This window comes from Octodon degus, unplaced genomic scaffold (genome assembly GCF_000260255.1).
Source record: "Octodon degus isolate 3935 unplaced genomic scaffold, OctDeg1.0 scaffold00074, whole genome shotgun sequence".
NCBI lineage: Eukaryota > Metazoa > Chordata > Mammalia > Rodentia > Octodontidae > Octodon > Octodon degus.
Window position 1 is genome coordinate 8,454,848 of NW_004524650.1, and position 21,752 is coordinate 8,476,599.

The 21,752-nt window shown below is 37.1% G+C and overlaps 1 protein-coding gene across 5 annotated transcripts in view; it reads left to right on the top strand.

Moving 5' to 3' along the window:
• Evi5 (ecotropic viral integration site 5) overlaps positions 1-21,752 on the top strand; it is a 253,121-nt gene that overhangs the window by 207,646 nt on the left and 23,723 nt on the right. For all 5 annotated transcript variants that reach the window (XM_004635730.2, XM_023720272.1, XM_023720274.1 and 2 more), the window contains one exon: positions 1,821-1,916. In XM_004635730.2, the coding sequence (XP_004635787.1) occupies positions 1,821-1,916 (96 nt within the window). The remainder of the gene's footprint in view (positions 1-1,820; positions 1,917-21,752) is intronic.

Below are 21,752 nucleotides of genomic sequence, written 5' to 3' on the forward strand. Positions count from 1 at the left end.
CTAAGCTGGGTGCTATGGCACATGTTTCTAATTCTAGCACTCTGTGAAGCTAAGGCAGGAAAATCACAAGTTTGAGCCCAGTCCAGACAACTTAGTCACTTAATGAGACCCTGTGTCAAAACAAAAACTAAAATGACTAGTGGTGTAGGTCAGTGTGAAGAACCTGGGTTCAATCTGCAGGACTTCCAAAACAAAAGAAAAAAAATACCCCAAACCCAAACATGTCTGTGAGTGAGTGAGTGTGTGTGTGTGTGTAGAGTCCGTCAAAAAATGATGCATCAGTAAAAGAAAAATTTGAATAAATATTTTAATACTAAACTTATTGAGACATCATGCAATTAATAGAAGTTAGCTTTGGCCTCTGCAGTTACAAGAGGTGCTCAAAGTGGTGGCCATTTGTTTCTAGACATTTATAAGTGCAGCAAACTGCTAAAATGTGTATACATTTGGGGGCAGATTCTATACCTGCACACACTCAAAACTAACTTTTGCAGAGACTTCCAAACTAAAATCTAGTATTGAATAATCTTTAATATTGTTGAGAGATACAGTGAAGTGCAGAACAGTATATAAAGAGGGTGATATGGGGAAAAACAAGTAACTGTATACTTGTGTGTACTCATATGTGTATGAACCATCATGGGGCGACTACACTAATAAATTATTAACTACTTGGGAAAGAAACTAAAGCTGGCAGCTGTAAAAGTAAGTCCCTTCTCTTCTGGTATTAGGAAGTGATTTTTGTGATTTTGATGGCTGTCTCTGGATCACAACTTCAAAACTTTTTTTTTTTTTTTTTTTTTTTTTTTTGCAGTACCAGGGATTGAACTCAGGACCTTTTGTTTGCCAAGCAAGCACTTATTCTACTGAGCTATCTCCCCAGCCCTTTAAACATTTTTAAGTAGCACATGGCTTCAGTATTATAATTTGGAAATGTCACAAACAACTCTAGCATGACTTTTTAAGGTGTCTGTTATCTAAGAAGTTCACATTTGTTTACAGGTGGAATAAAAATTGTAATCTTTGTCCCTAGAAAATGGTTCCACCACTCTTTGAAAAGTAATTCTTAGGATTGAGATCATCTTTTAGTCAATATCTGGATTTCAGCACGGGAGTTTTGACCTGCTCCGTTTCCAACCTGGGCTGGTTCACCCCTCCTTAGGCAACCTGGTGGTGCCCCGATCCTGGCAGGGCACTATATTGATGCCAAACTTAAAGTAAGGATACCCAATCAGCATAGCGCACTACAGCCCAGAACGTCTGGACTCAAGTGATCCTCCCACCTCATCCTCCCAAATAGCTGGGACTATAGGTCTGCACCACCGTGTCCGGCAATATCTGGATTTCAGTTCACATTTCTAAACTAATTATATGAGGAGACTCAAGAGTTGTTACCCCTTTTAGAGTGATTGAAATAATTTTTTTCTTTTTTCCCTTTCATGCAAAAACCAGTTCCCCAGTATAACTGCAGGAGTCTCAGTATGGTTTTGATAGAGTAACATCTGCCCCAAAACTAGATAAATGGCCTTGAAATTCTAGGATAATTTTTCATCAGGGGACCTGTTTTATAATTAATTTCTAAGATTTCTCAAAAAGTATATTTTGCAAGTTGTATGGGTTATAAACAACTTCCATTGAAGATTATTCAGAAATACTCAGCTTAGTTCACTATTATTTCCAAAGATAGTTTTATGAATGGGTTTGATCAGAACTCAGCTAATTGAAAGGTGTATGTTTATTCCACCTTGTATCCTGAAACATTTGAGTATATACTATGATAATGGTCTCTTATTTTTGCCTTGTTTTATTATGCCAAACAGAAAGAAGAAGGAAAGCTTCAAGGACAGCTTAGCAAGTCTGATTCTAACCAGTACATTAGGGAACTGAAAGATCAGATAGCAGAGCTGAATCATGAGGTAAGTGATAAGTTTTGATCTTCACGTATGTCTTTCTTCCTTCCTCTGTATTTAACAATTTATTATGGGCTATAAGACCGAGTTTTTATGCTAAAAACTTTCATGCTAAGTTTTTTCTGCTAATTTTAATGAGGAAAATATTTTACTGAAGACATGTAGCAGATAAAACTAACATCTGCTGACTTAATTTTTGCCTACTTAGAAAAAGGCAATCTAGGGCTGGGGAGATAGCTTGGCAGTCTAAGCACCTGCCTGGCAAGTACAAGAACCTGAGTTCAATCCCTGCTATCACATGCTGTGTGGGCCCCAGAACCCTGGGTGCACTAAGCTGGCCACTGAAACCAAGCATGGTGGTGCACACCTGTAATCTCAGTTGTGGGGAGGCTGACACAGGAGGATCACAACGAGTCTAAGCTGTGTAGCAGGACCCTGTACAAACTAAATAAAAAAGATAAAAAAAAAAAAAAAGTCAATCTAGATATAATTTTCTTGCTAAAATTAAAGGTGTATGCCACCAAGCCTGACTGGGAACAACTTTTGAACACAAGAATAATTATTAGGGTTTTCAAAAGAGTAAGGATTGCTAGAAAATGCTTATTTGTAACTTGTTATCTCTAACTTCTTAACTAATAACAACATTTTAGAGTGTTGTCTTCTTTTTAGCAAGCATCATTTCCTTAAACCTTAATCATGACCTAAATGATAGATTAATATTTTCGTGAAAAATATTTATTTTTTATGATAGTCTGAAAATTGTGGATAGGATGCCTAGGTATTTATTTCAGTTAAACCAAATTTTGTCTTATATCTGTGAAATAGATTTGCCGTACTTACTCTTGTGTGTAAAAGGAAGTCTTTTTCTCTTGTCTTTCCCTCTCATGGGGGTAGTACTGTGATTGCAAAAAAGGATACTTGCCTAATATCAGTTAACAGAGTTCTTAGTATTTGAATGCTTTTTAAACTGGCATTGCCTAGAATGTATGAGATTCAACCTATAAAATTTTTAGAATTTTACTTAGTATTGTACAAATTTAAATTATTTGAACAACTGTGTTTTGACTAGCCTGATAAGTTTAATAATACGGCTCCTGCTCAGTTTATTTGTTTTTTATTATTTTCTAATGATAAATATCTGGCAATATGAATAAAGTATGTTTCTCATCTTGAATTATTTGTAAGAGTTCATTCACAGTAATAAGATATGAAAGAGTAACATAAACTTGATTTGTTTAAAAAAGAATAAAGAAGGAAAAGAAATTCATTTTGGCCACTAAATGAACTTAAGGTGTAAAGGTTCTGGGTTCAATTCCTAGTATCACCACCACCTCCACCACCAAAAAAAAAAAAAAAACTTATAAATGAACTTAAACCTCAGAGGAAAAAGTTTAGACATTACCTTTTCCTGGTATTATACCCTTCAGTTGAAGTCTGAATGTTTTTGGGCAATACCTTCTGGAGGTAATTCAATCTAAGAGTAAATTCCAATTGAAGAAGAAACAAAATATAAAAATAAATCTTCGATGTAGTTCAGTTTGTCTTGAAATAGTAGAGGTCATTCATGTAAATGTTAATCTATAACCATGATAAATCTGAGCAGTTCAGAATTTTCTGTGTAATTCTTACCTATTGGTGTGCATTTCCATGTTTTTACTGAAGCCGTGTATAAAAGAGCAAGTTACAAATACTCATTTTCTAGGAATCCTTACTCTTTTAAAAACCCTAATACTTACTCTTGTGTTCAAAAGTTGTTTTCAGTCCGGCTTGGTGGCATACACCTTTAATTTTAGAAGAACATTATATCTAGATTGACTTTTTTTAACTAGGCAAAAATTAAGTCGGCAGATGTTAGTTTTATCTGCTACATGTCTTTAGTAAAATATTTTCCTCATTAAAGTTAGAAGAAAATAATTCACACGATGGCCAGGTGTGGTGGTGCATACCTATAAGTCGCTGTAAGTTCAAGGCCAGCCCGGGATGCATATTGAGAACTTTTGAGAAAAAAAAAAAAAAAGAAAAGAAAGACAGAGAAAGAAAGGAAAGGAAAGGAAAGGAAAGAAAGAAGGAAGTAGAATTCACATTAAGTCTAACTTTTGAATTTTTTTTTAGTGTAGGTCTTGTGGAAATAGTTTGTTACCTTGTACAAACATGAAAACTAATGAAGAGGATAAAATTTGCTGTGAAAAGCTAGATCATATAGATTAAAGACCAGAACAGTTAGTAGTAAGGTACTAATTTTGCAGTTGAGAGTAGTCAAAGTCCTGAGTTTAAGTAGGCCTCTGTCAGATGTCAAGGGAAAGAGCTGAGAATAGAGTGTATCTCTGTACTTACACACAAGGTTTCAGAGATAAGTAAAAATAGGGGTTAAGAGCTTAAAGGAGACTAGATTTTTTTTTCTTGTCTTTTCTTTCTTTCTTTCTTTTTTTATTTTTTTGTGACCAGCTTAGCCCACCCTGGGGGCAAAAGCTGGCATGGCACATGGTACAGGGATTGAATCATGGTCCCTGAGTGCTTGCCTAAGCAGGCACTTTAGACTGCTGAGCTATCTCGCCAGCCCCAAAGGAGGCTAGATTCTACTAAAGGATTAATGTAACAATGAAGTATGAATAGAGTGGATAGAATCATATTGTGGTGAATGTTTAAAGTTAGAAGAGTTTGAATTTACAGGTACTATAAAATTGTTGTGGGGGGCTGGGGTGATAGCTCTGTGGTCTAAGTACTTGCGTGGCAATTGCAAGGACCCAAGTTTGATCCCCGTACTGCATGCCATGCTGGCCATGGAAACCTGGCATAGTAGCACATACCTGCAATCCCAGTGCTGCAGCAGCTGAGACAGGAGGATCACTACAAGTCCAAGCTACATAGCAAGACCCTGTACCAAATACAAGATTTAAAAAAAAAAAATTATTGTGGGTATTTAGTTGGGGGTTCTTTTTCCTTATAATTTCTGAGCATTTGCCTGTTTTAAATTGTTATTGCTAAAGAGAAAATAAATGACAAGTGAAAAGTTTTTAAACTAAGATACTGGTTGTAATAAACTATAATTACTATTACATTGTCAGGTTAGCTTTTCTAAGGGAGCTAAATACAGTGTCACCTTTTTATTCCATTATTATTATATTTTGATAGAGCATGTCACAATTTTAAAAAACATTTAAAATCCATCTAATCTCAATTTAACATTTGTCCATATTTAGAATTTGGCAGAATCTTTGTCATTCTGAGACAGAGTCTCACTATGCAATTCTGCTGGCCTTGAACTCACAGCAGTCCTCCTGCCTCAGCCTCCAGAGCCTGAGGATTACAGATGTGCACCACCACACCCCACCAGAATCTTTGGCTTTTAATTTCCATATTTACATAGAAATCTTAATACAGTATTGTATTTGAACATGTGACTGTGAATAGCCATTTTGTTAGCTGTTTTTTATACTTAGATAAATATTTAAGGAAACCTTGAAAGAAACTACATATTCATCTTCCTAGAGATACAACAGTGTTGCACATTTTAACAGCTTGACACCCTTAGCTGCATGAGGTACTGAAGATTAACCAGTTATACACTTCATGTTATTACTGATCCAGAGGTATGCATGGATATAGAAACTGAAATTCACAATGACATTCATCATAGCTCTTTCCAAGCATTATACAAGCAATAAATGGTTGGGTCAAAATCAAATCTAGATTGCCCTCTTATTTTAGACAGAAAAATTGTCATCTGTGTCTAAATCTTAGAGATGATAGTTAATAATACTTAGTATTTAGCTTTTGCTCCCCCTGCACATAAATTTGCATATATTTCATAAGTACATTCTGAGTTGGCCTAGCTAAAAGGACTCCTTTTCTTCCCCTATTGACATGGAGATAGATTTAGTTTACCACTCGCTGTTTACTGTAGTTCATCGTAGTGCCTTCTTACCTGCACCCCTGCAATTCCTCGCTACCCAACTAGCTCTCCTTCTGACTCTACCTACTTCCCATGTCAGTTTTAAAATCTGGAGCCGGTTGCACCTTGTCAAAACCTTCACAGAAGCCATTGTGAAGTCTTGCTTCCCTAGACCTAGCAAGGTGGAAGTTAAATCCTATCCTATTCTCTGCCTCCTGTCCCCACAGAAACAGCATAGGTCTCCAAGTCAACTCACTTATCTTTCTGGCTATCATCAGAGTACCTGCTGTGGACGAGGTACTGGATCTAGAGCTAAAAAATAAAGATCTAAACACAACCGTCAAAGGCCTCAAAATCTACAGTGAAAATTGATGCATAAACTGTAATACATTATAAAAAATAAATAAAAATTTCAAAGCAGATTGTACAAGAGCAATAATGTTCAAAACAGTGCACAATGCTATCTTCAAAGTAGTTGCAAGTGATATAAGATATATATATATGAAAAAATGGTCAACATCATTGATTATTCATGAGATACTAAGTAAAACAATGCTGAGATTTCATCTTACCCCACGAAGAATGGCTGTCATCAAGAAGTCAAGGGCTGGCGAGAAGCTCAGCAGACCAAAATGCTTCTTTAGGCAAGCACTGGGGCCAGGGTTTCCCCAGCACCACATGCCGTGCCGACCACCAAGTCCAGGTGTGGTGGTGCATGCCTGTAATTCTAGCACTGCGGAGGCTGAAAACAGGAGGATCATTATGAGACTGAGTTGTGTAGTGAGACCCTACACAACATACAAAACTGAAAAAATAAAAAGTCAACCAGTAACAGTGCTGGAGGGGCTTTGGGGAGTAAGAAACCCTTCTCCGCTGCTGATGAAAATACAGACAGACTGTACATGAAAATCAGTGTGGAGATTTCTCAAAAAGCTAGGATTGAAGGTCCCATTCAAGCCAGCTATTCCCCATCTAGGTATGTTTCCAAAACACCTAAAAACATCATACCACAGCAATATATGTGCTGAATCTTACATAGCAGCACAATTTGTCATAGCTGAATCTTGCAAACCATTCAAATGCCCATCAACTGAAAAGTAGGTTAAAAAAAATGGTATTCTTACACAATGGAGTATTACTTAGCTGTAAAAAAAGATGAACATATGACTTTTGTAGGTAAATGGATGCAACTAGAGACTGTACTATTAAGTGAATAAATCAGACCCACATGTGCAAACATCGTGGGGCCAGGGAGATGGCTCAGCAGAATAAGCACTTTCCTGGCAAGCACAAGGGCCTGAGTTCAATCCCCGGTTCCACAAAAAAAAAAAAAAAAAAAAAAAAAAAATCATCATATTGTCTCACTAGTGTGAGAACCTAAAAGAATAAATAAAATCTGAAAGATGTAATAGATACTGTGAAAAGGAAAGAAATGGAATGAGAAAAAGGACAAAAGAAAAAAAGGAAAGGGGCTGGCAAGATAGATCAGTGGACTAAAACACCTGCTTAGGCAGAGCACAGTGGCTGGGGCAGCTGCTTCATGCCAGGGTTCGATCCCCAGCATGCCATGCCAGCCCTGTGCCCAGCTACACTTTGATGGTGACTGAGACTGGGCGTGGTGGCATCTGCCTATAATCCCAGCACTTGGGAGGCTGAAAACAAGAGAATCGCTACAAGTCAGATATACACAGTAAGACCCTGCACACCCTGTACCAAATACATAAAAAAAAAGGGGAAAAATATATATTTATATATAGATGCAAGATAGTTTGGATAATTATATTGCTGCTTTCTGCTGATCTATTGAAAGAAGCAGTTAATGCTTATTTTTCTTTTAAATTTCTCATTACATTTTTTTTCCATAATTTTATTGAAAAACGCATAGCAATGAGACAGTTTCAAATCAAATTGGTAGGACAAAAAAGTACTTTTTTTTTTTTTTTTTTTTCTGCAGAACCGGGGATTGAACTCAGGCCCTTGTGCTTGCCAGGCAAGCACTTATTCTACTGAGCCATCTCCCCGGCCCCTCTCATTACTTTTTAAAACCAATTTTGCATGTTTATATCTGGTGATCTAAACAACTAATTTGAAGATAATGTTATGCAATAGAACACCATAATGATGTTCTGTACCATTTACCTTTTTTTTTTTTTTATTTAGTACAGAGTCTAATTATGTAGATTGGACTCGCAGTAATTCTCCTGTTTTCAGCCAGCCAAACACTGGAATTACAGGTGCACACCACCATGCCCAGTTCCAATCACTGTCTCAGCAGGCCCTGGGGGCGGGGCCAATACTGCACACCATGCCAGGGATTGAACCCCAGCCGCTGCTACCATTTTGTATTCTTTAAAAAAAAGAGATACAGGCATCATAACCAATCAAACAGTACAGGCTTATACCTTTCTTTTCAATGAGCTAGGCTAATAGCAATTAATAGTATATCTGTCTTATCTATCGTGTGTGTGTGTGTGTATATGTATATATATGTATTTTTTTTTCTTTTTCCCTTTCTTCATTGTTCCTTTTCCTTATTCCAGTTTCTCTTTCCTTTTGAGCATTTTCTTTCTAGTTCACAATATCTGTTGTAGATTTTGGGTCTCATTTACTTTTTCAGCTTCTTAGACTAGAGAGACAATATAACCTGTGAGACATTTGTTTCCCTTATAAGTATGGATTAAAGGTATGTCTATTTCCCCATAAATGTCTCAATTTATCCTTCTTTATAGCTGAGTAGTACTCCATTGTATAAAAATACTACATCTTTTATTTTTTTAAAGAGAATACAAATCAGAATTAAAACAAAAAAATTACAAGTGAAAGTAGCTGTATATCCTATTTTGTGTATACAGATACAAAATATTCTTTCATTTATATCCCCTTTTTTATTTAATTTTGTCAGAGATGGGTATTCTGTTGACATTTAAATATTGTACATGTGTGAATTCAGCAAAATTATCCAATATAGTCCAGTAGTCCATAATAGTAGTGGATTACCCATAGGACTAGCAATGTCAGAAGTTGCTGACTTGAGCCTTTTACATCTCAGCATTAATATGGCTTTACTTTTTATACCTCATTTTTGTACTTTTCTGCTGGATGATTAAGACCAAAATAAAGAAGAAAAATTTGTACTGATAGCATTTGGACAGGATATCATGTCTGCATCTTGTACTATGAATAACTACTACGAAGACAACAATATGCAATGTATTACTTACTGTAACTGTCCTACTAACCTGTTTTGAAACTGCCTCATTGCTATTTGTTTCTCAATAAAATTAATAAAAGAATTACAAGTGATACAGAATTTTGCTTAATAGGAATTTTACAGTATTTGTTGTAACATAATGTTGTCTTCCAACCAGTTAATCATATATGCTTGTAAAATTGAAAGAAGAAATAAAAAGAAATGTGTAAGAAATTAAAAAGAGAAAAAGCACAAACAGCTGAAAAAAGGAGACAAAACAAATGTATTGTCTGCTCCTATGCATAGACCAGCAGAAATACACAGCACAGTTGTTCAAATCATTCTGCTTACATACCTAGATAAATCTCTTTCCCCCGCTCCCTCTTCTGTCCTTCTCCTCAACTCAATAACTCTTTCCTTTTAAATAAGTTCATTCTCTTTTCCCAGTATCTATTGTACACTTCAGATTCCATTTTTCTTTTAGGTTCTCACACTAAGGAGACAATAGAATGTTTGCATGTGTGGGTCTGATTTATTTCACTTAAGAGTATGTTCTCTAGTTGCATCCATTTTCCAACAAGAGAGTCAAATTTATCCTGTTTTATAGCTGAACCATACTCCGTTGTGTAAAAATACCACATTTTCTTTATCTATTCTTCAGTTGATGGGTATCTGGATTATTTCAGGATTTAGCTATGACAAATTGTGCTGCTATAAATGATTGCACAAATATCACTGTGGTATGAGATTTTCTGTTGTTCTAGAAAAATACCCAGGAAGGGGAAAAGTGGCTTGAATGGGATCTCCAATCCTAACTTTATAAGGCATTTGCATACTGATTTCCATAGTCGTTGTACTAGTCTGCACTTCTGCCAACAATGGAGCATTCCTTTTTCTCCACAGCCCCTCCAGCATTTATTATGTTTTCTTTTTTTAGCCATTTTCTTTTATTTTTTATTATGTTCCTGATGTTAGCCATTCTTCCTGTGGTGAGATGGTATCTCAGTGTTGTTTTAATTTAATTTCTCGAATGACCAATGATGTTGAATTTTTTCATATATTTACTTGCCATTTCTATTTCTTCCTCTGAGAAGTGTGTATTCATTTCATATGCCCATTTGTGGATTGGGTCTTTGAATTTGGGGGCCTGATTTTTTAAAATTCTTTATATGTTCTAGATAGATGACCTTTGTCAGAGGAACAGTCAGCTATAATTTTTTTTTCTCAGTTTGTAGCTTTTCTTTTTACTCTATTGGAGATTTGCTTTGAAGTGCAGAAACTTTTCAAAACAATGAGATCCCAGTTGTGGATTGTTTGAAGTAGTTCCCATGCAGTTTGGGTTTTGTTCATGAACTCTATACCTATCCCTATGTCTTTAAGATTTCTACTTACATTTTCCTCCAGAATATTTAGTGTTTCTGTTTTAATTTTTAAATCTTTGATCCTTTCTGACTGTAGCTTTTGTGCATGGTGATAGGCATGGATCTACTTTTAGCCTTCTGCATGAAAAATACCACATCTTTTTTCCATTCCTCAGTTGATGTTCATTTCAGTTCATTCCAAGATTTTTGCTATGACAAAATGTGCTACTATAAACACATATATTGCACATATATTGCTGTGGTATAGTGTTTTAAATTCTTCTGGGAAAAATACTTAGACGGGAAATAGCTGGGTAAAATGGGACCTCTTATCTAGTTGAGGAGGGGGGTTGTTTTATTTATTCCCTTTATTTTTACTGTGTTATTGTGAGATTTCTAATCTTAGGTTTTAGAAGTATCTCAACAATGATATCCAAAGTAGTTGCACTACTCTACACTGGAGTGGAGAAGGGTTCTTTCTTCCCCACAGCGCTTCTGGCATTTGTTGTTGGTTGTTTCCTTGATGATACCCATTCTTACTGGGGTGAGATAAAAACTCAATATTGTTTTTTTGTTTGTTTTGGTTTTTTTGCAGAACCGGGGATTGAACTCAGGCCCTTGCACTTGCAGGGAAGTGCTTATTCCACTGAGTCATCTCCCCCCCAATATTGTTTTAATTTGCATCTTTCAACCAATGATGTTGACCATTTTTTCATATATTTATTTGCCATTTGTATTCATCTGAGAAGTGTGTATTCATCTCAGACGCCCATTTTTGGATTGGGTTGTTGAATTTGGGAGATCTGATTTTTTTTCAATTCTTTATATGTTCTAGATATAAGTCCTTTGTCTGAGGGACAGTTAGCTCAAATGTTTTCTCACTCTGTGGGTTGTCTTTTCACTCTATTGGTGATTCTTTTGATGTACAAAAGATTTTTAATAGGGTGAGAACCCAGTTGTTGATTCTTTAAAGTGTTTCCTTTGTAGTTTGGGTTTAGTTAATGAACTCTCTGCCTACCCCTATGTCTTCAAGATTTCTACCTATTTTCTCTTCTAGTAGATTTAGTGTTTTGTTTTTTTAAAATTAAATCTTTGTTCTATTTTGACTTTAGTTGAGTACGTGGTGATAGACATGGGTTTAGGGAGCTAGGGAGATAGCTTGGTGTCATAAGCACCTGTCTGGCAAGGACAAGGTCCTGCATTCCATCCCCTGTACCATAAAAAAAATAAGATAGATAGATAGATAGATAGATAGATAGATAGATAGATAGATAGATAGAATGATGTGGCAAGATAGATATGATTCTAGTTTTAATCTTCAGTATGCAACGAGCCAGTTTCTCCAGTACCACTTATTAAAGTGGCTATCTTTCTTTCAGTGAACATATTCGGCCCCTATATTGAAGATAAGGTGGCTGAATATGTCTGTAGTTGTGCACTCATCTTCTAATCTGTTCCACTGGTCCTCAGGTCTACCTTTTTTTTTTTGCCAGTACCATTCTGATTTTATAACAGTAGCTTTGTAGTATAATTTCAAATCAGGGATTGTGATGCCTCTTGATTTACCTTTGTTATCCAGGATTACTTTTGCTATAGTTCTCTTCAGGTTCCAGATTAATTTTAGGAATGTTTTCTTCAGTTCTGTGAGGTATGCTAATGATACTTTGATTGGGATTACACTGACTATAAATTGAAATATCTACCAAAAAGTACTTTTAATGTCTTAAATTTACTTAATACATCTTAATAGTAAAATTACAAAAATACAATTAAAGTAAAATTTTTGAATTCAGGAGATTGAAGCAGGAGGATTACCTCAAATTCAAGGCTAGTCTGAGCTGTATAGTCAGTTGAAGCCCAGCCAGAAAAGTACATAATGAAACTCTGTCTCCAAAAAAAAAGGTACAATCTTTGAAATACAGAGCCACAAGGATCAAATTTTAGTGTGCCCTTTTGTATTCTTTAATTTTTTCTTACCTTTGTATTTCCCACTTCAACAGAAATTAGTAAAAATTCAGCTTGGATTTTTTTTTTTTTTTTCCTGTATTTAGGACAGGGTCTACAGAGTCTCACTAGGTAAATAGGACTTGTGCTTCTCCTGTTTTCAGCCTCCCAAGTGCTGGGATTACAGGTGTGTGCCACCACCCCCAGTCTCCATCTCCGTCTCAGCATGCCTCACAGGTGGGGCCAGCACGACACACCAGGGATTGAACCCTGGCCACTGCACTCTGCCTAAGCAGGCGCTTTAGTCCGCAAGCTATCAGCTGGCTCTTGAATTTATGTATATGAAGCTTTTAGACGACTCATTGATAATTGGTGAATTGGTGTCCATATTTAAGGTAGAATAGAATGTAAGATTTGATTTTATAGTTAATGGTGGCTATTTTTTCCATGTTATTTCATATTGAATGATACTGTCTATTCTTTTTTAATTTCATGCATTCTCTATACTTGCCGTTTCTACCAGTCTTCATTTTTGTTTAGAGCTTGTAAAGCTCCAGGTATGTTACTTAGTTTCCAGAATGTTACCCAAGAATAGAAGTGACATTCTTAACCAGACTGCTCTGACAGCAGCATTGCATTTCTAGAGACAGAAGTAAAATAAAAAACAGTATTTTGTGTTTGTACTGATAGGTGCTAATGGTTTAATTGCCAAGAAAAATATTAATGTTTAAGAGAAATGTCAGTGTATGGAGTTGTAGGCTTTCATGTGTGTTTTTGTAGTAGAAATGATATTCCCAGAATGACAGCTTCTTACCAAAAGAAATTCTCTTAAATTTGTTATTTCTTTAATTAGAGCATTATAAAGTGCCATGCTTGAGTTCACCCAAGCCTCAGGCCAAGTAAGAAGTTTTTCTTCACTGTCCAAAGATTCCATATAGATAAAGAGAGATTTTAATCTTGTGAAAACTGCTTTAGGACTCTTACATGGTCTGCACTAATTACAAATCTTACCAGTCCTTTTATTTTCTTACAGATTTTGGAATTGAACCTACTTATCTCATACATGCTAAGCAAGTGTTCTACCTGTAATCTACATCCCAGCCACATGTATATTTTAAATACTAATTCTTGCCAGGCACGGCATTATATACCTTTAATCTGAGATATTGAAGAAGCTGAGGCAGAAAGATCCAAAGTTTGAGGCCATCCTGGGCAACTTAAAGTAACATCCTTTTTCAAAACAAAAAGAACTAAGAATACAGCTTAGGGGTGAGGCACCCCAGGGTTTTGTCCCCACTACTATTTAAAAAAAAAACAAAGACAAAAAAACCCCTCATTTTTAATTACTGTACTATAGGGGCCAAGGAGACCTGGGTTTAATGCCCAGTCCCTCATGCTGTGCCGGTCCCACGCTGAAGTAGCCACTGAAACTGGGCATGGTGGCACATGCCTGTAATCCTAGCATTGGGGAGGCTGAGACAGGAGTATCACTATGAGTCAGTTGCGTAGCGAGTCCCGGTACCAAATAATTGCTGTATACTATATACAATTTTAAAATTCTGATATTATTTTAAAATTTTAAAATAATATCACTATGTAAAATATTTTCTTAACTGTCATTATAAAGTGGCTGAGATAATGAACTTACAAAGAGAGGAGGCTTACTTTGAGGTCACAGTTTTGGGTCTTCCCATCCATGATTGCCAGCCCTTGTTGCTTTTTTTGGTCTGTACCAAGGGAGCACAGAATTACAGGAATATCTAGTGAGGTAAAACTTTTCAGCTTATGGTGAAAGCAAGGAAGAGTGAGTGGTGAGCCAGGTTCCCATGGGCCTTTCAGAGCACTGCTCAAACAACCCTAAGGGCCTCCCACTAGGTTCCATATCTTAAGTTCCACCACCTCCCCACAGTGCCATGCTAGGGACCAAGATTTTATGAACCTGTGTAAGACACTTAAGATTCAAACTATGACAATGCATAAAACTGAGATTTAAGATTCACAAACCTTTTAAACTGGAGGTCTTCTTAAAATTTATCTTATTTTTCATTTGATGAAGGACGAAACTGAGGGCCCAAGAGTTAAGGAATTTAACGAAAATTACACAGCTGTTTAGTAGATGAGATGGAGCTAATGCACAAGCATTCTAGTTTCTGGTCTGTTGCATCTTACTACACTGCTGTAACTTTGCTGATCTACTTACCAGGCACATATTATATACAATGGGAGTTTTCATAGCTAGGTTGGTTTGTTTGATTGGTTGTTTTTGGTTTTTTTGTGACAGAATCTCACTATATAGCCCAGGCTGGCCTTGAACTCACAGTGATCTACCTGCCTCAGCCTCCCAAATGCTGGGATTACAAACTGTGCCATTGTGCCTAGCTCATAAACAGCCATTTAACTAGATTAAGAGAAATTATTTCTCTAAAATAAGCATATAGCATCTAGTTACTAGAAATCCACTCTTACCTTACTTGGGTGGGTAGTACTAAAGATTGAAGCTAGGGCGTTCACACAGCTACATCCCCAGCCCTTTTTATTTTATATTTTGTAACAGGATCTACTAAATCACCAGCCTGGACCTAAATTTGTTATCCCCCTGTTTCAGCCTCCCAGAGTGCTGGAATTACAGGAGTACACCACCACCTGGATAACTTTACATTCTTTATCTTGGTTCTGCAGCAGTGTCTGGGCTTTCATTTCACCCAAGACTGGGGAATTGTATTTTGACCTTGTAAGTGGTTCTTTTTCCAGGGGTAGATGGCCCTGAAATCAGAGCTGTTAAGGCCTAGGTGACTTTTCTGAAAACCAGAAGCAACCGAGATTTCTAGCCAAATTTGACATTTCAAGAAACGTAAAACTTCATAAAACATAAAACTTCTTTGATGCTTAGAGTATAGTTTTGGATTTTATTCCTTCTAGGATTTTGGTCCATGGGGTGTTTCAAATTCAGTTTCAATCTTTTAGCTAATATTTTTTCACTATAGTTAAGTAAGCTACCCAATACTTCCCATTTTTAATGCTTTATATTCTTAAATATGAAAGTTGAGTTTCTCCAACTATGCCAGGATTTGTTTTTTAGAATTTTTAATATATTTGGTCATTTAAAAAATCATTCTCTTTTATACTAAGTAATTCAATTCTTAAATGATAATTTAAAAAAAGAATAACATAATGTAGACAGTTTCTCAAACTAGGAACATTTAAAATATACTCCAGTAACTTACTAAGGAAAAATGATAAAAGATGAATAGCTAGCTCTCTCAGATTTATAAAAACTAAAAATGTTTAGCTGTGGTTGGAAGTCTTGAGTTCAGTAAATCATGTGCTTTTCATGAACCATATCTCACAGATGCAGTTGGACATCAGATAATCAGATTTTCTCTCCCCACAAGGGGGATAGCTGAAAATGTCATACCAATAGTATGTGTCAAATACTTTGTGCTGCTTTACTGCCTGTCTGATTTAAGTTGTTGTGGTCAGCCTAAGGAACCTGTGATATGATAAGATAGCATTCATGAGGTCATGTGGTTTATAAGTACCCAATCTTAAGTGAGCAGCCTGTAAGCACCTCAGGATGAGGAAAAAAGGGATGCTGAGCTTCTTAAAAGCTCCTTTTGTGACAAAATAGTGTGGATATGTGGGTGTATATATTATATGTTGATTTTTTTTTTTCCCCTCAGGGAAAAAAAAAATCCCGACCAGATAGCTCAGCGGATTAAAGTGCTGCTTAGGCAGATGCAGGGACTAGGTAGGGTTTGATCCCTGATACTTTCTGGAAAAAATACTATAAATACATTCATCTTCTTTTATGTAATACTTTAGTCTGAACATTCTAGTGCATATATTTTTTTCTACTCATTTAAAATGAAACTATAGAGTCCAGGAGATAGCTCAGTGGACTCAGCACCTGCCTGGGAAGCACAAGGACCTGGGTTTGATCCCTGGTAAGCATGCTGTGCCAGCACTGCCCCAGGCCTGCCGAGCCAGCCACTGAAACCAGTCGTGGTGGTACTTGCCTGTAATCCCAGCAATTGGGAGGCTGAAACAGGAGGATTGCTACAAGTCTGAGTTGCATACCAAGACTCTGTACCAAATACATAAATTTAAAATAGTAATAAGAAAATGAAACTGTAGAAAGTAATCATCAGTCCCCCCCCCCTTTTTTTTTTGAGAAACATTTTTGCTACTTAGTTAAATGTGGCCTTGAACTCAAGGTGATCTTACCGCCTCAGCCTCCTGAGTACTGAGTCTATAGGCGTGTACCAACATGCCTGGCAGTCCTTACCTCTGTTGAAAACTAAATGAATATTTTTTATCAGTTAAAAATTACTTAGTTTCAACATGGTGCTATCTCCTTTGGAAAACATACACACAGAATGGTAGCCTAATTTTATTTTACGTGTGTGTGTGTGTGTGTGTGTGTGTGTATGTGTGTGAATATCTCAGTCATTCACATGATATAGTCATTCATTTAAAATTTATGTTTTGCTTTCAGTATATTTACAGAGTTGCACAACTGTTATCACAATCAATACTAGGGCCGACCAGATAGCTCAGCGGATTAAAGTGCTGCTTAGGCAGATGCAGGGACTAGGTAGGGTTTGATCCCTGGCCTGCTGTGCTGCCCCGGCCCCTGGGGCGTGCTGAGACAGTGAATGAGACTGGGCCTGGTGGCACGCACCTGTAATCCCAGCACTTGGGAGGCTGAAAAACAGCAGGATCCCTACAAGTCCGATTTGTGTAGGGAGACACTGTAGACCCTGAACTAAATACATTTTAAAAAAGTAATAATGATCAATTCTAAAATAATTTTATCGAAGAGAAATACTGTATCCATTAGTAATAATTACTCATTATCTCTAAGCTTCCTTCTCCCAGCCTTAGGCAACCACTAAACTACTTTGTCTATAGATTTCCCCTATACTGGCATTTAGTATAAATGGAACTGTACTATCCATGGTCTTTGTAATTGGCTTCATTTAGCATATTTTTTAGATTTGTCCCTACTGTAGTATTTATACTTCTTTTTTATTGCCTAATATTTCAAAACACAGGTATACTATACTTTATGTATTCACTTTTTAATGATGTTTGGTTTATTCCCACTTGTCAGCCATCATAAATAATGCTATTATAGCCATTCATTTATAAATTTTTATATAAATATATGTTTCCATTTGTCTGAGTATGTACTTAGTAGTAGAATTGTTAGATCACATGGCAAGTCTGTGTTTAGCCAGTTGAGGAATTACCATACTGTCTGCCAAAGCTGTTGTGCCATTTTACGTTTCTACCAACTGTATATGATATATGAAGCTTCTGACTTCTCCACATCCTTGCTGACATTTGTTTCTGTCTTTTTAATGATAGCCAGTCTGGTAAGTATGAAGTAATATCTCATTGTAGTTTTGATACATATTCTCTGCTAATGTTGAGTATCTTTTTTCTAAAAATTTATTTATGTATTTATTGTGGGGGGGGCCAGCTCAGCCCACCAGAGGGCGGGGCTGGCTGGCATGTGGTGCTGGGGGATTGAACCGCGGTCCCTGTGCTCTGCTAAGCTTGTTCTAAGTAGGTGCTTTAGACCACTGAGCCATCTCACCAGCCCCCAAGATGTTGAGTATCTTTTTATATGCTTCTTAGCCATTTACATCTACTTTAGGGAAATGTCTGTTCAGAATTGGCTTGTCTTTTTATAATTGACATATTAACTGTTGTTTATTCTAAATGCATTTTCCTTGTCTGATACATGACTTCAGTTGTTTGTTTGTTTGGTTTTTTTTTTTTTTTGTCTTTTGGAGACAGGGTTTCACTATGCAGTTTAGGCTGGCCTTGAACTCACAGCAATCTTCCTGCCTTAGCCTCCTGAGTCCTAGGATTATAGGTATTCTCCACCATGCACAGCCCATTTTAATATGTTTTTAAACTGGAACAATTTTTTATTTTTGAAAGCAATTTCACAGTATATCTTCAACGTAGTTACAATTCAAGACATAGACAAAGATTTTCTGTTACAAGGAAGATATATAAATAGCACAAAACTTCAGTGAACTAAGAAAAGCTGGTAGTATAAGTAAAACAAATTAGCATGTACTGTATATTAAAATTTTTAAAACAGAATTAATAATTTGAGAAAATATTTGAACTTCTCACTACTTCCTATTTTCTATTGATGTGTGTGAAAATTTCTCATATAAGAGAAACTGTGATATTTAAACTTGTGTATCTTATTTCACTTAACATTATGTTCTCTAGTTGCATTCATTGCCTAGAAATGCCTGAAATGTATCTTTCTTTATGACAGTATATACTCTATTGTGTATAAATACCAAATTGTCTTTAGCCATTCATCTGCTGATGGACATAGATGCTGTTTCCAAGATCTAGCTGTATAAATTGTGCTTCTGTAAACATAGGTATGCATATATCCCTGTAATATAAATTTAACTCTGGGAAAGATACATAGAAGGGTTAAATGGAAATCATGTTTTTATCTCTTGAAGACTCTCCATACAAATTTCCGAAGCATTATATTAGTTTACATTCCCACCAACAATGTTGAATAGTTCCTTCCACCCACATACTCACTAGCATTTATTATTATTAGATTTTTGATGCTAGCCGTTCTTTGTGAGGTAAGATAGTATCTCAATATATGTAGTTGTAATTTGCATCTCTAGTGCCCAATGATGTTGAACACTTTTTCATGTTTATTGGCCATTTGTACTTCTAAGAAGTGTCTTCAAGTTGCAGTTTTTGACTGAGTCTTTTATTTGGGGGAGTCTGGGTTTTTTTGAGTTCTTTATATACTCTATGTGTATTCCTGAGGAAAAGCTGGCAAAACATTGTTTCCCTTTCTGTAGATTGTCTCTTCACTTAATTGGTTATTTCCTTTTCTGTGTAGAAACTTTTTAATTTGGTATGATCCTGTTTGTTGCTTCTCAGTATTATTTCTTGCACCACTCTGTTACTGTTCAAAAAGTCTTTGCTTAGGCCAGGCATGGTGGTTCATGCCTGTAATCCCAGCTTTTGGGAGGTTAAGGCATGAGGATTGCTGTGAATTTGAGGCTAGCCTGGGCTACATAAAGTAAGTTCAAGGCCAGCCTGAACTACATAGGGAGATCCTAACTCAAAGAACTAAAAAGGAAAAGAAAAGTTTTTATAACTCCTGTTTTGAAGAATTGTACCTATTTTATTTTCCAGAAGATTTAATGTTTCTGATTTGTTTTTTGTTTTTGAGATAGGACTAGCCTGAAAATTATTATGTAGCCCAGGCTGGCCTCAGATTTACAGTGATCCTCCTGCCTCCTGCCTCTACTGAATGCAAGATTATAGGCCTGTAGTGCCATGCCTAACCAGTGTTCCTGTTTAGCATTTAGATCTTTATTCCATTTTTATTTTCATATAATACATCGTAAGGTGTATGGATCGGTACTTAATTTTCTAAATGTATATATCCAACTTTCCCAGCTCCATTTATTAAAGAGAATATCTTTCCTACAGTGTACATTTTTGGCACTTTTGTCACAGATTAAATAGGTATATGTTCCTGGATTGTTTCTGTTTCTTCTATTCTGTCTCATTGATCTACATGCCTGTTTTTATCTCATGCTGTTTTAATCACCATAGCTTTATAGTACAATTTCAACTCTGAGATTATGATGTTACCTGCTTTGCCTTTGTTACCCAGGATTTCTTTTGCTATTCTGGGTCTTTTCTGTTTTCATGTGAATTTTAGGATTGCTGTCTCTAGATTTGTGAGAAATACCATTGGTATTTTGATTAGAATTGGGTTAAATCTGTGTATCAGTTTTGGATAGATAGCCATTTTGATTATATTGGTTGTGCCTATCCAGAAACATGAGATATCTTCTCTGTTTTCTAATGTCCTTGATTTCCTTATTCAGAGTGATATAATTTTCATTATAGGGGCCTTTCACTTTCTTGGTTAGGTTAATTCCTAAATATTTAAATTTTTGATGCCATTGTAAATGGTATTGTTTTACTAATTTATTTTTCAGTGAGTTTATTATTAATGTATAATCTGTTAATTTCTATGTATTTATTTTGTATCCTGCTACATTGCTGAGTTGGGCTATTTTTTTTTTTTTTTCAGAATCCCACACTCTTTATTTACTCTTGTTACTCTCAATCTTTTCATACCACTTTGGAGGGTTTTGAAAAAGTCAGCGTGTAGAGTCTGTGTCTCCCCAGATATTCTGGGTGTTTGGCCCGCACCATGTACTCCGACTCCCTGATTCCTGATGGTTTCTTCTTACCCACCTCCGTGCTGCCCGTGTCCTGCTGTCCCCCTATGACCTGACCCCAGCTCCTCCTGTCTTGTCCCCCAGTGCCACCTGGGCTCTGGGTTCTGGGTCAGTTGGCCACTCAGAACAGCAAGATGGCGTTCTTCAGCCCCACCATGCACCTCAGTGCCTGCCACGTCCCCTCTGGTCTCTGTCCCCCTCTGCACCGCGGACAGCACCCTAGAGAGAGGAGCGCTGCTCTGCCAGGCCTCTGCATGGCCCGTGTCACCTGGCTCACTTGCTCAGTCTCCTTGCAAACCTAGGAACGGACAGGAGGAAGGGCCATGGACAGCCTCGGGGCGCTGTACGCAAGTGCTGGTCCCTCCTGGGGAGCCTGCTACTTCTCCCTGTAGTGCTGAGCTCCACCCTGAGTGGTGGGCACTGGAGCTGACCCAGGCTAGTGCCTCCGAGCTGGGCCGGTGGAGCAGCCACACACAGATCTTAGTGGCCGGGCTGTCCCATGCGGCATGGTGACCCCACTGCCTTGCAGGAGCTGTCTGCTGTCTGTGTCCTCCAGCCTGGGCGCTCTGCTCCCACGAGGAGGACTACAGTCCTGCTGCCGAGCTGGAGCCGGTGCAGCTCCACGTTCCCCTCGGAGCTCTGGGAGCCGGTTGTGCTGATCCTGCTGCAACCGCCCCTCTCCACCAGCTGCGTTGCTCCTCAGGAAACGGCACTCTCCCTGGCTCCGGCCCGATGCTTCCAGAGGTGTTATGCCAGTTTTGGACCCCTCACTGGGGCAGGAGAAGCCAGGGTCATTTTGGGACATTTTTCTTTCCCTGATGGGTACATCTCTCTCGGCGTAATGAGCGTCTCCTGAGATGTTGGTGGAGGAGCGTTTTTTCACCGTCATTCTTGTCTTATGTGAATTGTTGTTACATGGCTTTTCCCTATTTGTTCTATTGGTATTTTTGTATCTACTATCATTTTTATTAAGCTATTTGGGTTGTGAATATATTGCCTTTTTATATCTTTTTTTTTTATTTAGGAGAGTGACAATGCTTAGTACATTGTGTATTGTTACTGCCAAAGTAGTTTCTCATATTACAAGATATAGGCAAGAAATAATAAGCAAATAACATAGGTACAAACCTCTTTTTTTTTTAAAAGTCAACAGAAAATGGAAATATACTTTTAAAAATTTCTAATACT